General features: G+C 32.5%; 1 protein-coding gene across 2 annotated transcripts in view; it reads left to right on the plus strand.

The window, feature by feature from the left end:
- PHIP (PHIP subunit of CUL4-Ring ligase complex) overlaps positions 1-25,944 on the plus strand; it is a 113,065-nt gene that overhangs the window by 65,724 nt on the left and 21,397 nt on the right. The window contains exons 20-29 of one of the 2 annotated variants that reach the window (XM_081044421.1): positions 3,507-3,621; positions 8,940-9,080; positions 11,637-11,713; positions 13,854-14,082; positions 18,667-18,786; positions 20,482-20,589; positions 21,169-21,293; positions 21,426-21,508; positions 24,058-24,169; positions 24,356-24,417. In XM_081044421.1, the coding sequence (XP_080900547.1) occupies positions 3,507-3,621; positions 8,940-9,080; positions 11,637-11,713; positions 13,854-14,082; positions 18,667-18,786; positions 20,482-20,589; positions 21,169-21,293; positions 21,426-21,508; positions 24,058-24,169; positions 24,356-24,417 (1,172 nt within the window). Of the gene's footprint in view, positions 1-3,503; positions 3,622-8,939; positions 9,081-11,636; positions 11,714-13,853; positions 14,083-18,666; positions 18,787-20,481; positions 20,590-21,168; positions 21,294-21,425; positions 21,509-24,057; positions 24,170-24,355; positions 24,418-25,944 lie in introns of both variants that reach the window. The other variant, XM_081044420.1, reaches the window with a different exon arrangement.

Below are 25,944 nucleotides of genomic sequence, written 5' to 3' on the forward strand. Positions count from 1 at the left end.
ATTCAGTAGAAGCATTCACATTTTGAATTTTGATCTTGGGCTAGCGATAGGTGGTATGATACTTGTGCATGATGCTGGCTAGACAGCGGCAACAAGTGGCAGTCATCAGGTATGCAATCACAGGGTGAAAAACCAGTAATCTACAGGGTACTGTGTTGCAAGCATTTTTTTGGATGTTGTATTCAGAACACGTGTAATGTAGGCTAAGTTAAGCTATGATGTTTGGTAGGTTAGGTATGTTAAATGCTCTTTTATCTTACAATGGGTATATCAAGATGTAACCCCATCATAAATTGAGGAGCATTTATAATAAAAACAAATATTTTTTAATCTGAGTGTTTATATTGATTATGCTTTTGCTTGGACAGTACTTCAGATTTGTGTTAGGATTTCGGATTAAATCTAAAGTATAAATTTGAACAATGACTTGACCTGATGACAATTATAGCCGGATTTCCTTAATAAAAATTAACTCTCAGTATGTTTTTAGTTGAATTCCTGTCTACTTTTTAATTCTAATGTTAAGGTTTGAAGGGAGTACAATAAATAACATCCATCTTTTTAACAATAGTTCTGAAGTAATTGAAAACACAAAATAATAAGACAGGAAATCAGAATATTTTTATTATTGATAAAGCTATGAAGAATGTGGCTTTTACCTGCATGAAAGTGCTTCCTAATACTGAACCCCAAACACAGGTAATGCTGGGTTACGGCATTTCTCCCTATGGAGAAGCAACTGGTTTACATATTTAAAATGCAGAGCAGAATATATACATTGCTAAGCTGTATTTTCCTTCCAGAATTAGTTCACTTCTCCTCCCCTGGAGAAAATGAGTAGGAGGTGAAAAGAGGCTGGGAGTGGATTGCTAATTGGTGGTGGAGGTCCCTTGCACATGGAAGGAAACGTGAGGAATGGGGAATATTGTTTCTCTCCAAATATCCTTTATCTTTTAATCTCTTTTGTTATTGAGCTTAATCATTGAGCTTATGGTCAAGCAAAGCTAATGGCCATTATTTCAAAGGGTATTTGACCTTCCTGGAGCTTTGCCCCGAACACTCAGTACTCTTTTTTTTTTTTTTTTTGGAGAATTTTCCAGGGTTATGCCCCTTGTAGGTAGCTTAAAATTTGCCCCTTAAAGAAGCCTCTTAAATGGGTCAGACTAGTATGTTAATTAAAATTAAATCCAGTTGAGGACTAATATCTATAATATATAGAGAAAACTTTGTAACTCAGCAGTAAACAAAACAATCCACTCAGAAAATGGACAAAAGATACAAACAGACATTTCATCAAAGAGGATATACAAGTGGCAAATAAGCACATGTCAACATCATTAGCCGTTAGGGAAATGCGAAAACCCCAATGAAATAATCTCTGTATACCTATCAGAATATAGTGACAGCACAAAATTCTGGAGAGAGTGTGGAGAAACTCATGTGTTGCTGGTGGGAATATAAAAATGGCGCAGCTACTTTGGAAAATAGTTTTGTACTTTCTTATAAATGTAAACATGCTATATTACAAGTGATTGCACTCTTGGGGATTTGTTCCAAAGGAATGAAAACTTATGTTCACACAAAAGCATGTATACTAATAATGTATAGCAGCTTTATTTGTAATATCCAAAACCTAGGAACAAGCCAGATGTTCTTCAGTGGGTGCATAAACTGTGGTACATCCACGCCATGGAATACTACTCTGCTGTAATAAAAAGGAACAACCTGTTGATACAACCGTTTGAACAATCTTGAGGGAATTATGCTGAGAAATCAATTATTAAATGTTACATACTATATTATTCCACTTAACAGACTATTCTTGAAATGAAAAAAGTATAGATGGAGAATATATTAATGACAGCTAGATGTTGAGGGGAGGAAAAGCTGAGGAGGAGAGAAAGATGGGTATGATAATTGAAAGGGATTTTGTGGTGATGGAAATGTCCTGCATCTTGACTGGGATGGTAGATGCCTAAACCTACATCTGTGATAAACTTGGATTGAACTAAATACACACACACACACACACACACACACACACACAGAAGTAAATCTGGGGAATTTTGAATATTGGTAGGTTGCTATCGATGTCAACATTCAGTTTGTGATATTGTGCTACAGTTTTGCAAGATAATACCATTCGGGGAAACTGGCTAAAAGGTAAAAGGAATTTCTCTGTATTACTATTAAAATTGTATGTGAATCTACAATTATCTCAATAAAAAGTTAAAAAAAACAAATTGATAAGAACAAACAAAAATTAAATCAAGGCCATTGTTTTCATAAGATTTAAATTCACTTTTCATTCAGAATTATGACCATCAAATAGAGATTTTGCAATTAAGTAAAATAACATTAATATACTGTAGTAATGAAATAACCTTAGATCTGTCCCACATTTGAATAGTATCTCTCAACTGTGAAAACTTACAGGGAAAAAGTATAGTGCAATGAAATACCTTTCCAATTCAAAAATTTGAAAATTGTAAGGAATTAAAGTAAAAAATATTCTCTTGTCCTTGTGATTTCAGGTTTCATGAAATTACAATTCACAATTAATGTTCCTTAACTTTGTCTGTTGCTCAGTTTCAGCGTGAGATTTCTGGAAGAGTTGAAGATTTTTCAGTGCCGTGTTTCCCTAAAAATAAGATCTAGCCGGACCATCAGTTCTAATACGTCTTTTGGAGTCTTTTACTATATAGTAAAATAAGACCGGGTCTTATAGAATAGAATAGAATTAATATAAATATAATATAATTAATGTAATATAATACAGTATAATACCGGGTCTTATATTAATTTTTACTCCAAAAGACACATTAGAGCTGATGATCTGGCTAGGTCTTATTTGCGGGGAAACGGTAACTGAAGCCTGACGTGCCTTTCATTGGAGAGAATGTAGTTATCTCTGGGCTTTAGGAGTTATGTTAGTTTAACCTGAATGTTCTGTTTTGCCTCATATGTTTTTTTTTTAAAGATTCCATCTATTTACATGGCACATGAGATGATTACAGCATATGCCCTACACTGACATAATTTTTCAAAAATAAATCGATTTCTCACCGTTGGAGCAGTTACATCAAGAATAATCATGTTTTTGTCACCCCAATAAATTTAATTAAAAAAAAATACTATACAAGAAGAAAATGAAATAGCTAATGAATGTGTTCTGGTTAAAACCCAAAAAAAAAAAAAAAAAAAGAATAACCATGTTCCCAGAAAGTAATACTTGATTTGCCAAAGACCATAGCAAAAACGGTAGCATCGAGTTCAACTAGTCAAAGTCGTCTTTTCTAGTGGTCCAGACATTTAACGCTAAATATCCAGAGTGCATAATCTATGAATTTGAGCTCAGAATTTAAGCTCTTTATCACATGCCTCCATCTGAAAAGAAAATATCAGGGGTAGCATTCCCTCTCTTGACGCCTAACATCCCTGTGGGTGAGACATCAGTTGTAAAAATTCTAGATTAGCATATATGGCTTTTAATTCTTTTTCAGTAGGCAAGAAGAGTGGAGAACTGCAAAAGGAGAAGAAGAAATAAAGACTTACAGGTCAGAAGAGAAAAGAAAACACTTCACTGCTCCAAAAGAGAATAAAATACCCCCTGTCTCAAAGGTAAATAGTAATTACTTTCATAATTGCTTCTTAAGTATAGTGCCCATTCGCAGACCATTTTGTAATTAAAAATGTTAATATTGTAAATAGGACATTTAATTATTGAAGTAAAATTAATATTATTAATTCTTGATTGTCTTTGTATTATCTATTATGTTTACCATTTAAAATTTTACATTTCCTGCCTTCTAGCATACCTTTTCTCCAAATGCCAATTTTTATATGCCCATTAAATCTAATAAATTACATCACAAGCCTAAGCAAGATTTTTTTTTAGTTCCGCCATTGGTTGCACACTCTGAAACAGTTTTTTCGTTTTGTTTTTTTGTCATGTGTGTGTAGTTTTGTTGTTGCTGTTTTGCACCTATTTTTGATTGTAGATAATCAAGTCAGCTATGCTGCTATAATAGGTCTAATTTTCTACATTAAAAGGTGAAATGTCTCTACTCGTTACTCTGTTGGTTTCTCTGTCATCCATCCTACTCTGGAAGAACTTTTGGATCCGGTGATTTTCAATTGATCATGCCATAATCTGGGAGAGATACATATTTACCTCCTTGAGTGTCAAGGAGTCACAATTATCTGTTCTTACATTTTTTTTTTTTTTAACTATAAGGTTGGTGCGAAAGTTACAGTGGTTTAACAGGTTAAAAATAATTGCAAAAACCGCAATTACTTTTGCACCAACCTAATATATTAGTTTGAAAGCTTCAGAGTCTTAGAATCTGAAATTGAGGAAAACTGTATGGAACAAAGCTGGTTTCTTGATCCAGCTTTGTGCTCCATTCTCCTTCCTCTTTTTATTTGCGTTTCTTCTAAATTAGTCTGTTTTTCTAGAATTCTTTCGTGTTTTGTGACTCATCTCTTTAAAGGACTCAAGTAGCCCATTGCTGTTTTATACTCTTTACTAAGGATGTAATACCCTGGGATCAGTAAGACCCCACATAGAATTCCTGTTAGTGTAATCTGAAATAATTATTTTGTTTTTTGGGCTTTTTTTTGTTTTTTTTCATGGTGGCTGGAAAGCATACCCTTTTTTGTATCCTTTGCTGAGAATTCAAGGATATGGGGACATAAATTCATGTAATGATTGTGAGTTGTATTGCTACCACTTTTATGGATGCAATATGGTATTGTCTATTAAAATTAAAAGGACGTGCTTATCTTTTAATCGAATAGTGGTACTTCAGAGACTTTAAAAAAAAGTACTAATATGAACGTGTATATCTGTGTGCACACACAGAGATATTTATAGTGTCTCTGGTGGCAACAACTGGAATAACTAGTGTCGATTAGTGAAAGGAAGGTAGTCTGTCCCCAACATTTTTAAAGAAGTGAGTTAGGGTTCAATCCATTACCTTGGAGAAATATTCATGATGTTAAGTGAAAAAAAGCAAGTAGAACAGTAATGTTTATAATATGACCTTGTTTTTGGTTTCAAATGTTACGGGAATGGAGGTTTGAAAGCACAGCTACTAGGCTACTAAAATAGATAATCACAGATGCATGAATTATGAGATGTCATCTTTTAAAGTTGCATTTTTTTTTTCTAATAGGGGGTACTTGCTGTGCAGGTGGGAAGTATAAATTAATACAAAAAACTGTTCAGAAAATAGTTATAAAATTGATTTTTGGCAATAGGTTTGGTCCCCAAAATTACAGTGGCTTAAACAAGGTGGAAATATGTTTCTTTCTGATATAAGAGCCTCAGTAGGTGGTCCAGGCCTGATACCATGTCCTCAGTGTTGAGAACTTAAGTTGTTTAATTTTTATGATTGTTTTGTGTGTGAATTTGACCTCAGGCCTCAATATATCAGCATCCTCATTTAAGGCTACAGAATGGAGGATCATGTCAATGAGGAAGGCGCTGCAGAGGGCACGCATGCTCTCCTGAGGAAGGTTCTTTGAAGTTGCTCTGCAGCATTTTGTCAGAGAACTTATTGGCCAGAATTCAGTCATATGAAATTTTGACAGAAAAAATTTTTTTTCCTGCAAAAAGGGAGAACAGATACTGGTTGACAGTTTTTCCTTGCAGTACCTTATTTATTAAGACATTTAAAATGTTTGTGTTCTTTGACTTGAAATTTTTCCTAAATAAATATAAAATTGTGGATAAAGGTTTACAGAATGGAACAAATAGCAATTTTAACAATGTGTTACTCAAAATTTATGGGACTATAGTTGAACAATTTCCTTTTTTTATACTTTTACATATTTCCCACAATTTTTATAAAATTACTCAACCCTTCAGTATTCCTTTTAGAGAGAATCTGTGGAGTAAATCTTGTGTCCTTGTAGCATGTGAAAATGTCTTTTTCCCACAATTTTTATAAAATTACTCAACCCTTCAGTATTCCTTTTAGAGAGAATCTGTGGAGTAAATCTTGTGTCCTTGTAGCATGTGAAAATGTCTTTCAATTCACTTGGCTGTAGCCAAGAGTAGGGCTTGAAGTGCAGGGAAGAGATTTAGTGACAAGGCTGGTTGTGGGGAAGAAACTGAAGAGTGTGGGTGGATGGAGAAATACGAAATGATTGAATTGAGATTTTATAGGTCTTGAGATGCATACCTCCGTCACAGACATCCAGAATCTTTTTTAGGAGTACAAAGTAAGACGTTTTTGTTTTTATTTCTCTCCTTCCCTAGTGCACTATTACAATCCAACACACTTATAAAACCAGAGCATGATGAGGGGGTACTTTTGAGGCAGAAAGCCCCAATACAAACAGACATATATGACTTACATAGGGAAACTAATGGAATGCATGGAATAGATGTTCAGAATAGCATGTTATTCTCAGAGGGATAGGAGGGGATATTGGAAACTTGATTAAACAAGCAATTTTGGAGAGGATTCTATTAGAGATATTTGGATGAATCATTGTTACTGAAATTGAGAATTCAATGGATGGGTTGAATAAAAGAATATAAAACAAGGAAAATGAGCTAGTAAACTGGAAAATCAAGTTGACGAACTGTCCCAGAATTCATCAGTGGGGGATAAAACGATGGAGAGAATGGGGGAAATGTAAAAAAAAAAAATATATATATATATATATACATTTATGTATATTTACATAACGTGTGTAGAGAGAGTATGCATGAGATTAGAAGTAATAGCATAGGCATTTAATAAGTCTTCAAAGAAGAGAAAATATACAGAGGGAGGAAAGAATTTTTAAAAAATTAATGATTCAGAATTTCTTAGCGTTAACCCTCTGGCTAGTGTATTGAGCAGGTAAACAAGGAAAAAATAATATAAACTAAAAAAGTTTAAAACAACTATGCATATTATTATAATATTTTAAAACATCTGAAACAAAGAACATTTTGAAAGTTTCTGGAGAGAAAAAGAGAATCACCTTATAATGAACATGAACTTGACCGAAGTGTTAAAATGGATTCCACTGAGCCATTGTACATCCAGAAGAGATATGAGTAAATTGTTAAGGAATCACCTATCTTAAGAAAATTGGCTACAACCCTGACACAGTGGCATTTATGCCAATTTCTGGTTGGAATGATGACAATATACTGGAGCCAAAGTCTATTACTAACGTGGTTGATTTAAAGGATGGAAAGTCATGGCAATGGTTGAAGCTCTGGATTGCCTCCTGCCACCAACTCGTCCAACTGGTAAGCCCTTGTGCTTGCTTCTCCTTGATGTCTACAGAATTGGTGGTATTGGTATTGCCCCATGTGGGCCAAGAACTGGTGTTCTCAGACCTGGCATCAGTCACTTTTACAACGGAAATAAAGTGTTGAAATACACCATGAAGCTTTGAGTGAAGCTCTTCCTGGGGACAGTGTAGGTTTCAGTGTCAAAAATGTGTCTGTCAAAGTGCTGTGGTGGTAACGTGACTGGTGACAGCAAAAGTAACCCACCCGTGGAAGCAGGAAGCTAATGGCTCAAATGATTATCCCGAGCCATCCAGGCAGAATCAGTGCTGGCTATGCAGCTGTACTGAATTGCCACACAGGTGATGGTGCTTGCAAGTTTGCTGAGCTGAAGAAGATAGGTTGTCATTCTGGGGTAAAGGTGGAAGATGGCCCCAAATTCTTAAAATCTGATGATGCTGCCATTGTTGATACGGTTCCTGGAGAGCCCATGTGTGTTGAGAACTTCTCTGACTATCCTTCTCTGGGTGGTTTTGCTGTTCCTGACATGAGATGGGGAGTTGGTGTGAGTGTAATCAAAGCAGCGGACAAAAAGGCAGCTGGAGCTGGCAAGGTCACTGAGTCTGCCCAGAAAGCTCAGAAAACTAAATGAATATTATCCCCCAAACCTGTCATTCTGTCTCAAACAGTTGAAAGAGTGATCTTAGAACTGTTTGTCTCAATTGGCCATTTGAGTTTAATAGTAAAAAAGACTGGTTAATGATAATAATGCATCATGAAACCTTGAAGGAAAGGAGAATGTTTTGTGGACCATTTGTTTTTGTGTGTGTGTGGCTGTTTTAAGTTAATTAGTTTTTAAATCAGTACTTTTTAATGGAAACCACTTGACTAAAAATCTGTCACAGTATTTTAAGGCCCATAAAAGCAAAGTTTAATGAGAAGAGAAAAAAATAGTGAGGATATAATTATAGTATAGGTTCAGTTATTTTCCATCAACACTTTAAAGATACTGCTTTTTTAATTGTATATTTACTTATTGTATGCTTTATTGTGTGACATATAAAGTCTGATGTCAGTCTCATTCTTTTTTTTTTTTTAAGTAATCTTTATTTTTTTCTTTATTTTTTATATTCTTAAGTTTTTTATTAGTTGTAAAGTATGTTTGCTTAGTTTGTTCATCTCTGTCACCAGGTTGGACTTTATTAGTTTTTTTTGATGATTTTTGTGTTCTCATTTGCAGAAGACTTTTCCTACTTTCATCTGCAGTAGAAGAGAGATAGCCAGCTATCTGATATCCTAGTCTCATAGTGGCAGGGTAGTTTTGTGATCACCATTTTGGCTTCCAGTTTGCCTCTTGTCTATTAATATGCCTCACAGCCTGTGGTCTTTTTACTTGTATCTGTTATGTAGGCTTGGTGTGGGTATAGGAGAGTTCCGTGTTAGGCTTAGTGTATTAATATGAATCCTTAAATCTGTATCACTTAATCAGAAAAAGTTTTATAACTGAATTTTAGCATATTGCAAACCTGTGATTTAACTTGATATAATGTTAAAATATTTGCGCTGGTACTATAAATCTAGTTCACTTATATGTTAAAATATAAATTGATTTTTTTTTAATAATTTATAAATACGTAAATTTTAAAGTAAAAAATGTGCTCTTTAAGCATACTGAAAATGAATTTAATTTACTTTTTTTCAGAATCATACTCATGAGCATTTCCTGGATCTCGGAGAATCCAAAAAGCAGCAGGCAAATCAACATAGTTATCGTACTAGATCTGCATTGGAAGAGACTCCTAGACCTTTGGAAGAGATAGAAAATGGCAGTAGCTCTTCAGATGTAAGATCTCAGCCCATGTATAAATTTCTGTTTCTGTTTTTACTTGTTTTTTTTTTTTAATTTGACTTTCATTCGTCACATTTATTGATATATTTATAGATATAGCTCAAACTGGTATTTTGAGGTTCTTATGATGTTAGTGATAAATAGCTTCCATTTGCTGAAGACCTACTACGTATGTTCTAGTCATAGCACACATATTCTTAATCTCAAATGCACAAAACAAATGCGTATGAATTATTTCCATTTTATACATATGAGGGATCTGAGGTTCTAAGATGTTTAGATTACACATTTACCTAACTATTAAATGGTAGACCATGGATAAAACCCAGGGATTAAACCCAGGTTCCTTTTACTCTAAAGCCAAGCTTTTAATTGGTACCATGAAACACCAGTCTGTAGCTACAATAACTAATCAATAGGAATTTAGCATGTTTGGGTAGTTTTTAATCTCTGTACTCTTTTGCTAGCTTTCTCAATATAATTTAAAAAATATTCCTTCTATAAAATTATTTCCATAAATATCATTGTTCCACTTAGTTAAATATTTTTTCAGCAAAGGCATTCAATTTGCAATCACAAATATTCAACACTTACAACCATATCCCTTCCCTTCCCCCACTCTATTTCACCCTCCTCTCAGTTAGATCAAAGACTCTTTGGTCTTAGATACTAACTACACACTTTTGAACCATATTGTATTTTGCAATGTTAGACATATGTGGGAATTCTCTGAGTATATTCTCTATGGACAGAGCAGTGTTAACTCAAACCGAGAGTATTCTAACTATACTTCAAAAGTTAGTCTCCCATGACTTCAGCTCCTAGTATGGCCAGATCAAAATGATATGTCGAACCTGGTAAACAAATGTACTAATTACAGAAACTTGACACATGACAATTTAGATATACATATAAAGCAAAATATATGTGGGCTAATTATTTGCCTTATAAACTGTTTCTTTATTTTTGAAAGATTTATAGTATTTTAATAAGTTTCTATAAAGTATTTTAAATTAAATATTCAGCTTATTAGAAAGTTACGTATTTCCAGGTACATCTGTTAAATAAGAAAAATGTACTAAATCCTTCATTTGTCTTCAAACTAATTAGTTTGTGCTTTCACTTCCTTATAGAGCACTTGAATAAATTCCTAGAGGAGTACATTGAGACCAGAATGTGACCTTGGGCACAATATATTGATTAATGGAAAGAATTCTAGTGGGGTTTTTTTGTTTGTTTGTTTAAATATTATGTACTTCCACATTATGACTATTTTGTATTTAGAATGTAGAAGTATTTTTTCCTCTTTCAAAAGTAATATACTAAGGGTATATTATACTAAGGGTATACTTAGGGTATACCCTTAGTATACTAAGGGTAGGAGTAATCAGATCATTTATTTAGATTTTTTTCAGTTACATTAAATAGATAAAATTTGCTAAATAAAACTTACTGTTGGATTAAGATCTTTTCATATTTGCTAAGTTTTAAAAACTATGGAATAATTAAGTAATAAACATTCTTCATTATTAAGACATCAAAAAGAAAAAAAAAAAACGGTTTTCCCCAAATATGCTATTTCTTCAAAAATGATCTGAATGTGCCCAGCGAGTATAATAATAACACTGAACCATTCTTGTGGAGAGTGGTCTTAAGCATTGGAGTAAAATGACTTGAGTTCAAATTAGGCTTAGTTGCTTATTAATTTTGCTGCCTTGGGTACATTTCTTAACCATTTTGAGCTTTAGGTTCTTTTATTTAAATAACTACTTCCTATCACTAGCAGTGTTTTGTCCAGACCAAATACAATGATACACGCAAAGTGCTTAGAGTAGTTTCTGACATTTAGTAAAGCTTATTTAATATGAGCTGCTATTTTTATTGGAGCATAAAGTTTATTTGAGAAAGGGAAAAGTTCTGTAAGATTCTGTGACCAAAATCCCAACTTTTATAAAGAAAATAGTTTCACAGGAATATCCTACATTGACCAGTGGATATTTACTAAAGAGAAATAGAGTGTTTGAGTAGTTTTTAATCCTCTACCATTTAGATAAAATAATACTAGAGTTGAAATATTCTTTTTTTGTATGATAAAGCTCGTTTTAATAATAGTAAAACATAAAAGTTCCAATTTTAAGCTTTCTAAAGCATCTGTAGAAGAAGAAAGCTTACATTTTTGAAAAGGCCTAAGAAGTAAAAATTGATTTGCATTGTTAACTGTGGAGTTTGATATCATCCAATCTAGAAGTTATGAGGCTTTTAAAAAACAAACAAAATATATTATTCATCCAAGAGATTGCACTAAATCCAATATTTATAAGTATTATACCTTTAGATAAATTTAATAATTTGGATGTATTTGATAATTATAAACGTATTCAATAATTTTTTTGTATAAAACTATAAGGCCTGTGTTTTGTAAGTCGTTTAACTCAGATTTTAATTTACATTATAGTAATATGATGGGTACTATTAGATACTAGTGATATTTTCTATAGTCATAGAATGTTATTTTGTAAAATAGCACAATAAAATATCAATATCTCTTAGGAAGGTGAAGTTGTTGCTGTCAGTGGTGGAACCTCTGAAGAAGAAGAAAGAGCATGGCACAGTGATGGCAGTTCTAGGTAATTTAGTGAATTTTTATTTCTCCAAATGTAAACTGTCTAGAAAGCTGAAAATTCATTTTTACCAGTAACATACTTCAGTCTCGTTGAGTTTAAATTTGCTCCTTCGGAGTTTTTTTTTTGTAGTTGTCTCAAATTTAGGAGATTGTCTTTCTGACATGTTTTCTCTAGTAGAAAAAAAATTTGGTTATTGCAACTATATCTGCAAAACATGATGCTTTTAACTTTATTTTCCTAGTTGATATTTTATCTTTTGAATGCTGAACCACAAATTAGTTTCATTACTGTTGCTGAGAAATATTTGAACATTAAATTATGTAATGAAATATTTTAGAATTAACTGTCTTATACAGTGGAATTTGTTAAATGCTAATAATTTTTTTTCAACAATGAGAATAATCTTTTCTTTTTTCTGTTATCCTCACCCCATCTGATCATGTAAGTGGAGTCCCTCAACTCCTTATACTGGCAATTCATATTACAGGGCTGATATTCTTGGCTGACCTTGTAAGCCAAGACCTGTAAGGTCTTAGTAGCAAGGAGTGTAGCCTTTGGAAATGGTAATTATGTTTAGTCCCTGATAGTTAATTCTTTGGCAGCAGTAGCTCTTAAAATTGTCAGAGAAACCAAGAGGTGGAGGCTGTAAGAATTCCTTATATATAAGTGTTAGAATGAAGGGCTTTTCTATTTCCACAACAGTTGTTCCTGGTAATGATATAAAACTGCCCATGGTTTTGTCTGGTAGTGTTCTGCATTTGAAACAGGGCAGCAAAAGAAATACTTTCTTGTGGTTTCAGCAGTTGGAGGCAGTTGTTGTAAAGAACATGGGCTCTTGGGTTGGTAGTTAGATCTATGCTGGCAGCAGATTTTCTGTAAGAGCTGAGTGCCCCAGAGACTAGCAACTGTATTTGGCACGTGCCATTTATAGTGACCATGGCTGCGGTAAGTGTAAATAAATGCTCTTATTGAGGACCACCTATTCTTGGATAGATGTTTGTTCTGCAGATACATTCTCATGCGTCTAGAATAGTGTCTGAAAAATTTTTTATTTAAATTCTTTAAAATCATTTTAAATTTTAAAAATGAACTCATGAAATCATACTAGAAAAACCCTTAATTATTTGGTCCTTTTCTGTGATTGTTATTCTTGGGGAGACGTAGGTTAATGCCTATAAAGGACATTTGAGCCAGGGGAAAAGGAGTGGAATAAAACTGGTAGGAGTGGAATAAAACTCCAGTAAAATCTCTCCTTTTAGGACTTACCAGGAATGTTTGGAGGGGAGTTAGGTCATATGTCATTAAATCTAGGCAAAGTGATTATTGATTTTAATATAGTATATTTTAGATTTAAGGCATTTATATTTGCAAAACTGTATAAAATCAAGTAATATTCTTATGTACTAAAATTAAAACAAAAGATAACTGGATTTTTTATTTTGCAGCATCAGTTACGTAAAACTTAGGTCTGTTGAAGGTTCCTGAAAAAATGGCAAACATGATTGGCAGTGATACATAAAGTAATAAGGACTGTATTTTTTCGAATCCTGGCATGCTTTGAAGCATAAGATATACTTAAGGTGTATGTAGATGCTAAATGAAGTTTACAAGCACAACCTCTCCACTAAGCAGGAATACTTCTAACTCTGCTAATTCAACATCCAGCTGCAATGAGGGCACCGGTGCTTGCTCTACTATGGGAGTTAACCCATCAGGAACTCTCACCTCTCCTCAAAAACAGAATCCTTATGACTCCTTTTTAATGTTGAAACCTCCTGTGCAGTCCAGGTCTATCTTTCTACTGTTGCTAGAACCGAGGAAGGTGACTCTGCTCCTTATTTTTGTATGCCCCATAATATTTTGAACATATGCAACACTCAGAAGTCAATTTTTTGTTAAATTCATAGAAGGCAGTTAAATTCATTATTTCACTTAAAGCTATGACCTTATTTATCTTTTTTGTTTTTTGAGATAAGTAAGTTAAGCCTACAGAATTTTAAGAACTGAAAGATGATTGAGAGGAAAGTTAGGGAAATATTTTTAGTTCATTTAGTATGTACTATTCCGTCATTCCTCTTTATCACAAAGTCTTAAAGTATATCTTGTGTAGGTATATTTTTTTAAATCTCTTCTTCCCTTGTAGTGACTACTCTAGTGATTATTCTGACTGGACAGCAGATGCAGGAATTAATCTACAGCCACCAAAGAAGATTCCTAAGCATAAAACCAAGAAAGCAGAAAGCAGTTCAGATGAAGAAGAATCTGAAAAACAGAAGCAAAAACAGATTAAAAAGGAAAGGAAAAAAGTAAATGAAGAAAAAGATGGACCAATCTCACCAAAGAAAAAGAAGCCCAAAGAAAGAAAACAAAAGGTTGATTTCTTTACAATATAAGCTAATGTTTTCTATGAAAATAAAGCACACACTAAAAGTTCTGTTGATGAACATATGTGTTGTTGAGGAGTACCAGCAAGTAGTAATAGGAAAAACTCAGAAGTACACAGTAGTGAAATAGAATAGCGCAGGTCCTCGAATGTTTCGTTCAACATCCTCTTGATGTAAAGTTGGTGAGATGCTGTAGAAATTTAACTCTTGTTTGTATTTATTAGCCTATGGTAAGTTAGTTTTGTTATATGTCGTTTCAACTTCGTTATACAGTTGAAGAACCTATTGAGTGAGGACTTATTGTATGCCAAAACATAGTTTATTTGTTTGACATGTGAAAGTATTTACTAGCAGAATTTTGTTCCAAATATTGAGCATTCAGTCTTATGAGCAGATTTTTCTTGAGTCTGATGGGATTTGTTCATTTATGTAAAAAAATAATGCTACAAAACATATTGTTTATTAGTCTTAATTGCCTTTGCCTTTTAACCATCCTCATTGTTATTCCTGAAAATAAATGGAAAACATGCAGGAACATCAGTTGGAATAAGAAAGTCCTAAGTTGTCATAGTTGACCACAAGACAAATAAGAATCTAAAGTAGGATACTACTCTTGTAATAAGCCTTTAAATTTACACAGAATGTGAGCCATAATTAGACAGTCCTTAGGTCGGTAGTAGTGCTGGTTTGATTATTATATCTTTAGTCTGGATAATTTGTGACAGATCAGAGAAAGTAAAAGATAAATGTTATGAAAATAAGATCTATCAGCTCTTAGGGAGTTGGAACTCTTTAAAAATAAGAGCTGTTTAATTTTTGCTGTAAAGTTAATGAAAATGGACATATTTTCTATTCCTCAGAAAATGATAAATGAGAAGCATATTTGGTTAAACAAAAAGAAAGATTTTTATTTTAAAACCTCTGGCAGTTTTAGAATTAAATGTAAGTTGTCATTTCTGGAACAAAATATAAATACTAGGGAGTCTTCCAGGGTCTTTATCCCCAGAGAGCTTTGAAAATTTTACAAATACATTTGTCATTGTGTTTATCTTATTTAAATTAGTTGAGCTTTTGTTAGTTTCAGCTTTATAATTATGAATTACTTTAATTTGGATTCTGCAGCATACTGTTCTTGTCAACTTCTTTGCTTTTGTCTGGGGAAGATTTACCAAGAGAATACCACACATTTGCCCACAGTTTTTCTCTTCTGCCTTGTCAGTGATGATAAATGTAGGCGGACCCATTGTTTTATGTGGTAGATTGGTTAAAGAAAACTGATTTAGTCATGTACCTGACTTAAGGTAAAGACTTCTTTTTCATCTCCAGACAATTTTGATGAACTTTTGAGGTTTGCAGTGTTATATCACTATGAGAACATAATTCTTTTGTCCAAAAAATGAAGTTTACTTCATGTTGTCCCCCTTGATTTGATAATCATCCATAAACTTAATATCTTGGGCTTTATGCAATACCACGTTTGGATCCACTGGTACTGTTTGGTAGTTTCAATCTCACTGTTTTACTTGTAGTATTGTGACAGTATCTGCCACTAAATGTATATGGGACAAATTTTAAATATCATAAAGTTAGGATATTATAGACTATTCCCTTTAATTTGGATTTTGTTAACATGGTTTGGTGTTAGCCTACCAGTGGATCCAACGATGGGTAAAATTGTTCTTATTCCTTAGTCTTCCTATCTCAAATAAACACAGTAATATTTCCCTTGTTAGGCATAGAGTTGTAGACCTGGAAAGTAATGGAGAGATTGTTAAGTAATTAATACTTATTGCATGTATGAAAAGATGAAAATATTTTCCATGTGACTAATTGTATTTGAATTAGTTAAGCAAAACACAGTAAGGCAGCTATAGAAAATGGTTATTAGAAAATAGAGTTCTCAAAGGTACAGTAAGACATTTCAGATGGTATCTCATATATATATCCCTTATGCTGTTAAGAGCTCTGGAAACCAGATCAATAAATTTTATTGAGTGCTTACTGCTTATAAAGCAATACAGTGTGTAAAAAGAAGTGTAAGACATACTACTTATTCTATAAACAATGTGTGTCTAAATAGTTGGAACCCCCAAGATAAAAATAGAAGAAATATCACATGATCTAATATGTTTAGTTGCCAGATTAATTTTAAAGATAATAAATCAGAAATTAAATGGGGACTGCTTCCCTTAGGATTCCAGATAAGGCTTCCAGAAGAAATAAAATTTAAGGTCTAGAAAAATTTCTGTGGATAGAAACTAATTACCTGTATCTCCAAAATTAAAAAAAAAAAAAAAAACCTCAAATCATGGGGCTAGAAATTTTGAGGAATATTCAATGCATTTTATCCCCTAACTGGTTTTAAGTACTAAGTCACAGAAATCTAGTTTAACCAAAAATTCTAGGTTCCCTAAGAATTATTGGAAAATAAGATTGAGCGTTATAATGATTCTTGTCTGTGCCATAGTCTTACAATTACAAAGATGGTTCTTCCTATTTAATACCCAATTTACCTGCTTCATGTAAGAATTGTTAGCTATCCTAATCAACATAGAATTTTTCTTATGGGGAGAAATACTTGCCTAGTAAAATTAATAGTCCATTTGAGGCTGGAATTAACTTTTAGACTTTTTCTACTTATTTTGTTTTTGTTAAAGGACACCTTTTTCAAAATACATTGTAAGTTAAAACCTCAATATGTAAAACTGATAAAAATTGGTGCATCAAACTCTGTGAGGTACTCAGTACGTAATAACAACGGCTACTTAGTAACTGTTCAGATATCATTTGACTTAACATCTCAGATCTTACACATATAAAACTTATTTTCTAAGCTTTATTCTCTAACCTGCTCCACTCTTGTCTTTCTCATCTCAGCAATAACAATTCTTTTAGTTATATACACCAAAACCCTGGTGTTACCCATAATTCCTCTTTTTCTCTCTTATTGTACATCCACCTATCAGGGAATAAACCTAGCTCTCCTAAATGTCTTGATTGTTTTCACCACTTTTTCTTTCACACTCATGAACTCTCACTTGTATTACTGCAGTAGTCTTCCGTCTATCTTCCTGCTTCTTCCCTTTTTCCCCCAGTGTCTATTCTCTAAAGCAGGGGTTGACAAACTTTCTCTGTAGAAGACCAGCTACTCTGCCCTTGTAGACCGAAAGCAGCCATAGACAAAATAAATTAATGGGTATGGCTGTATTCCAATAAAGTTTGATTTATAAAAGCAGATGGCAGGCCAGGCTTGGACTTTGGGCCATAATTCACAAATCCCTGCTCTCATGCATCCATAGTGGTTGGTCCTTTTAAAATGTAAGTCAGAGACTGTCACTTATCTGAAAAAAATTCTCCTGTAGATCCATGTCACATATAATAAATGCCAAAGTCCTTTTCCCCTCCCTTACTCTCCAAAAAGAGGGTGCTTCTGATGTGTTTGCGAAACAGCAAGGTGTGGTTAATGAAGAGGAAAATTAATATTGAGTAGCAACTACAGCAGTACCTGCTGAAAGTAGTGTTCTGTGATATCCCATTATGACATTGCTTCTTTTAGGGAACTGGCATTAACTCAACGATAACTTCCTTTTTTTTTTTTTTAAACACAAGAGAATAAAATTTTGAAGTCTCGTGTATAAATACTGAACCAAAACATTTTTAATCATTTGGGTGAAGTTTCTCTGCTTATATTAGGTTGGTACAAAAGTAATTGTGGTTTTTGCAATTATTTTTAACCATATAAATCGCAATTACTTTTGCACCAACCTAATAAATAATATTAGGTTTCAAAGGCTCTTAGAAAGTCCATTTTAGGTAAACCAACATCCAGACCATCATGGCCACTTGTGGGTGACCAGCAACGTGAAAAAGCTTTTTCTTAGAGCCCTAGTTTTATAGTTATCCATGAAAATTAAAAAGTAAGTGACCTGCCTTGACAATTTTGTTTGCAAAAAATCTGAAGAAAAAAAATTTTATCAGAAGCTAACTGTGAGTCAAGAGTGAAATGGCTACTTTAAAAAGGGAAAAGGAATATTCTTGGGCTATGTAGAAGTATCCCAGCTATGGAAACAGCCTTCTGTATCTTGCACTACTCAGCCCATATAAGAATTTTATATAGTCCTTACTAACACATTATGTCTAGGATTTAAAAAACAAACAAACAAAACAGAAAACTCATTCAACTATATCTTGGTTTATTACATGGAATGTTTATAAAACTGATAGAATTTTGACAGAAAGAGAAGCTACAGGCTACACAAAGCTTATGCTTTGTTAGGTATGGGAATAGCTCGTCACTTAGTTTTGTTGTGAATGTTGTCTGTAGGGTTTTGGTTTATCTAGTTTTTTTATGCAGTGATTTGGAGAGATTAAATAACTGTTATTGCCACTGCTTCCCTTTTTGCATAATAGGTTTTTGATACTTAAAGAATACACTTTTTTTACAAGGATCTCCTTCCCCTTTTAACTATGCTTATTTATTTAACTACTTTTATTTTATATTTTATTTTATGGTCATAATTGATAAATGAATGCTTTTATGATAATATTGCTTTAATTGTTCTAAACTCTTAGAGATTGGCTGTAGGAGAACTAACAGAGAATGGATTGACATTAGAAGAATGGTTACCTTCAACATGGATTACAGATACTCTTCCCCGAAGATGTCCCTTTGTACCACAGATGGGAGATGAGGTACATTTAAACTTTTTAATACATCCCTTGAAACAGAACTCTATAAGATTACAAAAGTTTCGTAAATAGTCTCATTCTAAATATTTGGAGCTATGTATGGGAAGTGTAATTAGTAGGAAACACTAATGATCATCTTTTTTGAGGCTACTATAAATATTGCAAATCTAAACGTTGTAAAATAATGGAAATTTCATTGGTATTTTAAAAACTAGTATGTATTTTTTATAAGAGGGCTTTATTGCCAGCTTTCTTTTTTAAATTAAAAGATAATTTTTCTTAGCTTAAGACTTACATAGTATGTTAAAGAAAAATGAAACTCAACAGTTTGTTTTTATTTTATAAGTGTTTCATTTAAGTACTTAAAATGTTCATAATTTATTTCTTAGATTTTAAAAACATTCTGTTATCTTAGAATAAGAAATATTATTTCAAGTTTATGAAAATGTGATGGGCCGTTGTTTGGACTATGTACTTTGGATTATAAAATGAAAATGTAAGATCTTAGATCAAAATTTCCCAGTCAGGGGCTCATGTCTTCTTATTTTACGTGAAGAGGCAGGGTTATCTGGTGTCCAGTAGATTAACAGTAACAAATTAAAATAGACTTCTTTACCAAAGCACACTAATTAGGTGTAGAAAGTGGTAGGTGGCAGTTGACAGTAAAAAAAGGAAAACAAACTTTATAATGCAAGAGTAACTCTAAAAAATAGTCTAGAATAATTCCTGTAGATACCATACTTGCCTGAGAAGTCTTCAAGAACACGGAACATTACCACATTGTTGTAACTTAGTATGGTGATAGATGCTAACAGTCCTACAGCATCAGGATGCTTGATTACATTCTATTTAATATATTATTTCAAGATGGTCAAAGTGAGTAATTAATTTTATTTCAAAATATTTAAGTTGTCCTTTTAATTGTTGATGCTTAAACAGGCAAGTAAGTCCTCATTATTCTGCACCATCCTTCATATGAATTGTCAGACAACTGGAGCTATAATGATATTAATAAATAGATGAAAGTATGTAAAATAAATGGATATCTCAAAATGCTGCTAAGAATTTAACATTTAAAAAAAATTTAATAGCATTTTTTAACAAGCTCTACTATTTGTTAGTAGTGGAAAGAATATGTATGTAGTGTCAAACTGTGTCCAAGTACCAGTTCTAAAGGATGGTAATCAGGAATCATTTAAATTTGACATTCGTAAAAGGAAAATAAATAGATGCCTTGCTGTTTTTATAAAGATAAAACATATGTGAGAATACATTTCATTTTAGTTTTCTGCTTATTTACAAACCACTTGCTATGCATGTGAACACTAAACTGATTATGACACATCTAGTTACAGCTTTATTATGCAACATAGATTAACGTACTTTGAAACCGAAAATAAAATGATGAAACAAAAAAAATGTAATTTTAATGTACATTTTAATGTAATTTTAATGTAATTTTAATGGTCATCTTAACCTCAGTATATTATCAAAGTAATGTTATTTAGAACACTTTGGTTTTGATTAAGTGACATTAGAAAAACTTGAGGAAAAAGGGGGGCAAAAACCCCAAAATATTAGAATTTCTTTTAGTTCATAGGACATAAAATTATCTCAGCAGTTTTAGCTGATACCTTGCATATTGGGTTAAAGGAAACACATTTGGGTTTGAAAATTGTGACTTTACTTACTTTTTAGGTTTATTATTTCCGACAAGGACACGAAGCATATGTTGAAATGGCCCGGAAAAATAAAATTTATAGTATCAATCCCAAAAAGCAGCCATGGCATAAAATGGAACTACGGGTATGGTGTTTATTATTTAATAGCCCAAAAATTTGTAGTTACAGATTATGGAGAAAATTGTACTGTTAGTATTTTCTCTATAGCTAACTATCATGAAGATACCTTTCTTAATTGAAGCAAACCTGTGGAGTAGGGTGTTTTAACATTCAAAGAAACACAAGATTGACTGAATTTATATACTCAGATAGTTTATATAAGTTGGATACAAAATATAATTATAGTGAAAATTAGACAATACTGACATCTAAGGTAAACGTTGTATTTGTAAATTTGATAAGTATTTCTAAATTTATCAGCAATAGTTCAAAATTACTTAGAGATAGACCTCTAAGTGTTGGAAAACTTATTCTAATAACGTTTTCTTTACTAAAATTGAAATATAACTTGCACAGATCTTAATGATCTTAATTATGTATGTGTGTATATATATACACATATATACTTCAGTGAATTTTTACATATACACTCAATAATCACGTAGATCAAGATTGAAATGAAGAAATGCGTTCTTGATTATGTTTAGCAGTTTATTTTATTTATTTTGTGAAGATGGTGTCTTATTTTCTTTATCTTCCTCAGGAACAAGAACTGATGAAAATAGTTGGCATAAAGTATGAAGTGGGATTGCCTACCCTTTGCTGCCTTAAACTTGCTTTTCTAGATCCTGATACTGGTAAACTGACTGGCGGATCATTTACCATGAAGTAAGGACTATTGAAAGAGGCAGTGGTTCTTTAGTATTGTAGATTGTTTTTCAGGATTCAGATAAATTTGCTCGTCTCTTAGAGATGTTTTTAGGTATGAGACCTAATCTGTTTGTTTCTGTTTGTAATTAGATACCATGATATGCCTGATGTTATAGATTTCCTAGTCTTGAGACAACAATTTGATGATGCAAAATACAGGCGGTGGAATATAGGTGGGTAATTTTAGAAGTCATAGTGTTTGTTTTTAATCTAATAAGTGATTTTCTGTTTTTCATAATTTAGAAAAGAATCAAATTCTCTTGCCATTTGTGGGAATATTAATAGCAAAGCACAATATTATGTCAGGTATTTTTTAAGTTTTCTTTCTTTAAGAATGAAAATAGTCTTAAGCTAGTCAATGCTGAAATTCTAAACATTTTACTCTTATGTTTGTTAACTGTCTAAGATTGCTTATAGCTAGCGATTTCTTTAGCTATTCTATGTGTTGAATTAAATTTTTATCCAAAAACATTAACGATTCAAAATCGAAGCAACAGAAATCTTCCAGTTCAAATATTTAATAATTTGGATTGGGACTAAAGCTAAACTGACTTTTTCTTTTATTATTTAACTCTATTATAAACCTTAAAAATTAATATTATGATCAGTACTCGAATAAATTTTAAAGTCCTTACATGTTTTCAGGCATTTAAGATGCACTAATTTATGTGTAGATAGATGAGTTGTGTTCTAAAATTTTCAAATAGGGCTATTCTTTGTCATCTTAGAGTGAGGTGCGGAATATATATGGCATATTTGGTTTTAAAAGTACATTCATTGATACATTAGTCCATCCCTCTTCCAGTGCCATTGGAATGCATTTGTATGATGATCTATCTTTTCTTGTTTGGTCTTAGTAAACTTAGAAATTTACATGTGTTCCCTAAAAAAGAAAAATTAGGAAAAAGCAAGTTATCAAAGTTGGAGTCCTGGGAGTTATCAGAAAAAAATTTTGTGTCATTTCTCTGGAAGCTTTGAAAGACGTGTTCCATCAAATAAGGGAGTAAACCAAGAAAGACAAAAACGTGAATGCCCCACTGCCCCAGAAGACAGGAAGTTTTTTCATAACTGGAAAGAGCAGAAAAATTCCAAAATGTCAGTCAACAGACATCTCATTATTGCATCTGTCTAACAAGCTTCGTGTGCAATTTATATCTTAAGAATTGTTTATTTCTGGAATTTTCTATTTAACATTTTCAGAGTGGTGTTGACTGCGGTAATTGAAACCGTGGAAAACGAAACCTCAGATAATGGGGACGGGACTATACTGTATATATATCTCCATAATCATTTAAAATTACATTAATAGTAATTACTTTAGCCTGTCCTCAGAAATGTTTAAGGGTTACTCTGAATAGTGGGCTCTATTCCTTGCTTCATAGTTATTCTTTGATTAGGCATACATTATTCACTTTTTTCTCTTAAGCATAATATCAGTCTATGTAGGATAATTAATAGCTCTATGAAACTCATTATGTTTACTGTAAGGTGGTGCTGTCAGGAATGCTATTTATTAAATTATATAGTAGCTTCTCACTAAGCTCAGTGTCACTAATGTGCATCTGAGGAGCAATTAAGGACTCTTAAACCTAGTAATAGATCATATTTTTCTCTTAACATTGGCTGTTAGGATGCTTGAATATAAATGTGGGCCCCAATGCATACCCACTCAAAGTCATCCTCAACAACATATGCACTTGTGTTCTATTAACTTATTCCTGGCTCCAGCATTCTTTTTATCATGAAATTTCTATCGTGTTTTAAAATTTTAAAATCCACTTTATTTCATACATCTTCATAAACTTTTTAATATTTTGTGCTAAAAAATGAGAATATAAACAAATACTTTTCTCTTTATGGGTTTGAAAATGAAACCACATGGATAAGTTATTTGCACTCGAGTCTTTCAGACCCTAATCTGCACTCACCAGGAGAAAAGTCATTAAATACTAAGAAAGCCAAGGAAGGGGAAAAAAGGAAGAGTGGTTTACAGTTTTCATATGACACAAAGGGAAGCTTAGAAGATAACTTATTAGGGTCTTTGGGGAAAGCAGTTTCAGTGATATGACAATAACTAAATGCAATTGGGTAAGGAAGGAAAGGGGCGCGAGGATTAGTTTGTTTTTGTGTCTTTTGTTTTTATAGGAAAGGAAAAGTGAGTGTGTGTGTGTATATATATATATATATATGTATATATATATATAGATATAGATATATGAGTGTTATAACTTAAGGATGATTGAGATGAAAGAAAACAGTTTGGCTTTTTTTATTTTTGTTTTTAGGCTAGAGTCTTGATTATTGGTTAGAGGAATTTGCCTACAGAAAATAAGAAATTAATGATAGACTATAAATATTTGTTGAGCAGAAATTAAACCATACTTTTATTTGAATGAAAAGTTTGGGAATAGTCCTATTGATGAATTTAGAATGCTAGATTGGTAAAAATGTTAAGGTAAGAGTGAATTTCTCCTCACCCTAATAAAATGTAAGAAATGGTACTGGAAACTGGTAAGACACACTTTAGGTGTGCCCATTAAATAACTTTTTTCTCAGTATTGCTGATGTATTTACTTATTTTGAAGTATGTAGGCCATGTTTTATGTATGTCACTTCTGAAAACATAGAGACAGTTTAAGCTTAAAGGTACACTTTGAGAAAAGGGAGCAAAAGCAGCAGCAGTACATTTCAGAGTAATGAGATGGCTTTTATTCTTGTCCAGGTGACCGTTTCAGATCAGTCATAGATGATGCCTGGTGGTTTGGAACAATTGAAAGCCAGGAACCTCTTCAACCTGAGTACCCTGATAGTTTGTTTCAGTGCTATAATGTTTGGTAAGGAAGTATTTGTTGTATTTTAGCTCAGCCTGACTTGCTTTGAATGTTTTCCCCATCTAGATCAATAAAATGATAAAGATACTTCTTTTAAACACTGAAGCAATTATTTTTATAATGTGATTTTATAAAAATCGCAATATAATATTTAGATTTTTTTAATATAATAATCTTTCTTCCTTTTAGCTGGGACAATGGTGATACAGAAAAGATGAGTCCTTGGGATATGGAGCTTATACCTAATAATGGTAAGTGTATATTAGGCTTTTGATGTCTGTATTATGTAATTAATTTCGTAAATAAAAATCTGGTTTGATAACTTGCTATTCCATAGGGTTGTTATGAAGATCAAATAGAAAATATTCATTTATCAAATATTTATTGCACATCTGTTGATCTGGATATAGAGGCACAGCAGTGAACAAGATAGACATAATCCTTGTGCAGTGGAATTTACAGTTTAACAGGGAAGATTCAAATTAATTACAGCAAAATATGAAAATGTTTTGTTAATTATTATTCACTCCTAAAAGGTGAGCACTTGAGAACAAAGATATTTTTGTAACTCCAGCAGAATAATTAGTGTACGACATAATATTGACAGTTTAGGCTTTTGATTGAGACATAGATTCATATCCTAGCTCTGCCATCTTCTATTTATGTCATCTTTGCAAGTTCCTTAAAGTTTCAAAACAAGGTTGTTAGGATTCAGCTTTGAATTTTTGTGAACTAATAACTTACAGGGCTTGTGGGAGGATTAAATGACAGCATACGTGCAAAGTATTTATTATAGAGCCTGATGCATGTAAGGGCGCAATGAGTAGGTCATTATAATTAATAATAATGTAATAACTGTCATCTTGCGTGTGGCCTGACACATTGCCTTAGGATTTGGGAGTTAGCCTTAGGCAGTGATGACATCTTCCTGGGACTGAGCAAAGGACAGTATAGCTAAATCCTAGAGATTATATATTTTTTTGTAACTCACTGCCTATTTTTGTTTTAGTTTAAAACCACATACAAATGCACATCATTGTATATGCATGAACAGGTTTGAAAGGATATACTAGATTATTAATAAGTATTATTTATAAAGGGTGGGAATGTGAGGATTTTACAAATTTTCTTTTACATTATTCTGTATGGTTTAATGTTTTTTAAACAATAATATATTTTACTCTCAGATAACAGTAAAGATTTTTTAAAAATCTGACTTGTAATATAGTAATATAGTGGAAAAAATCATTTATAAATGGAGTTGTTCACTATTGTATTCTAAAAAGTCAGAGAAAAACTAATTTGGAAAAAGTAAATGCAGTATGTTAAACCTTAGCAGTGAGAAAATGGATATGCTGATAGTGTCCAAACTAGTTATTACTAGAAATCGCCACTTTAAAAATTTACTATCAGAAATATATTTTCATCTCACTGCTGAATTTTAGAGCCATTTGAAACTTTGAAATGTCTTAACCAAATTGTAGCCATGTTATATGGCTTATATTCTGGTGTTATTTCTTTCTTTTGTGAAAGTTTGAGTTATAAGTCACCTTGCACTATTGTGAATAAGAGAGAAATGAAGCTAATTGGTGTTGTAATGCCTGGGGTATTTCTTGAAATGAATTGGTGGCATTTATATGCTATTTGTTTCCTACTTAAATATATCTGTGTGGAGGGGGTGATTTTTGTCGTTTTTGATCTATTTGTATATATCTATCTATGTCTATATCTCTAGAATTTAATAACATTTTGTGAGGAGGTAGAATTTTTGTACATGG

This window comes from Rhinolophus hipposideros (assembly GCF_964194185.1).
Source record: "Rhinolophus hipposideros genome assembly, chromosome: 3".
In the NCBI taxonomy this organism is placed as follows: Eukaryota; Metazoa; Chordata; class Mammalia; order Chiroptera; family Rhinolophidae; genus Rhinolophus; species Rhinolophus hipposideros.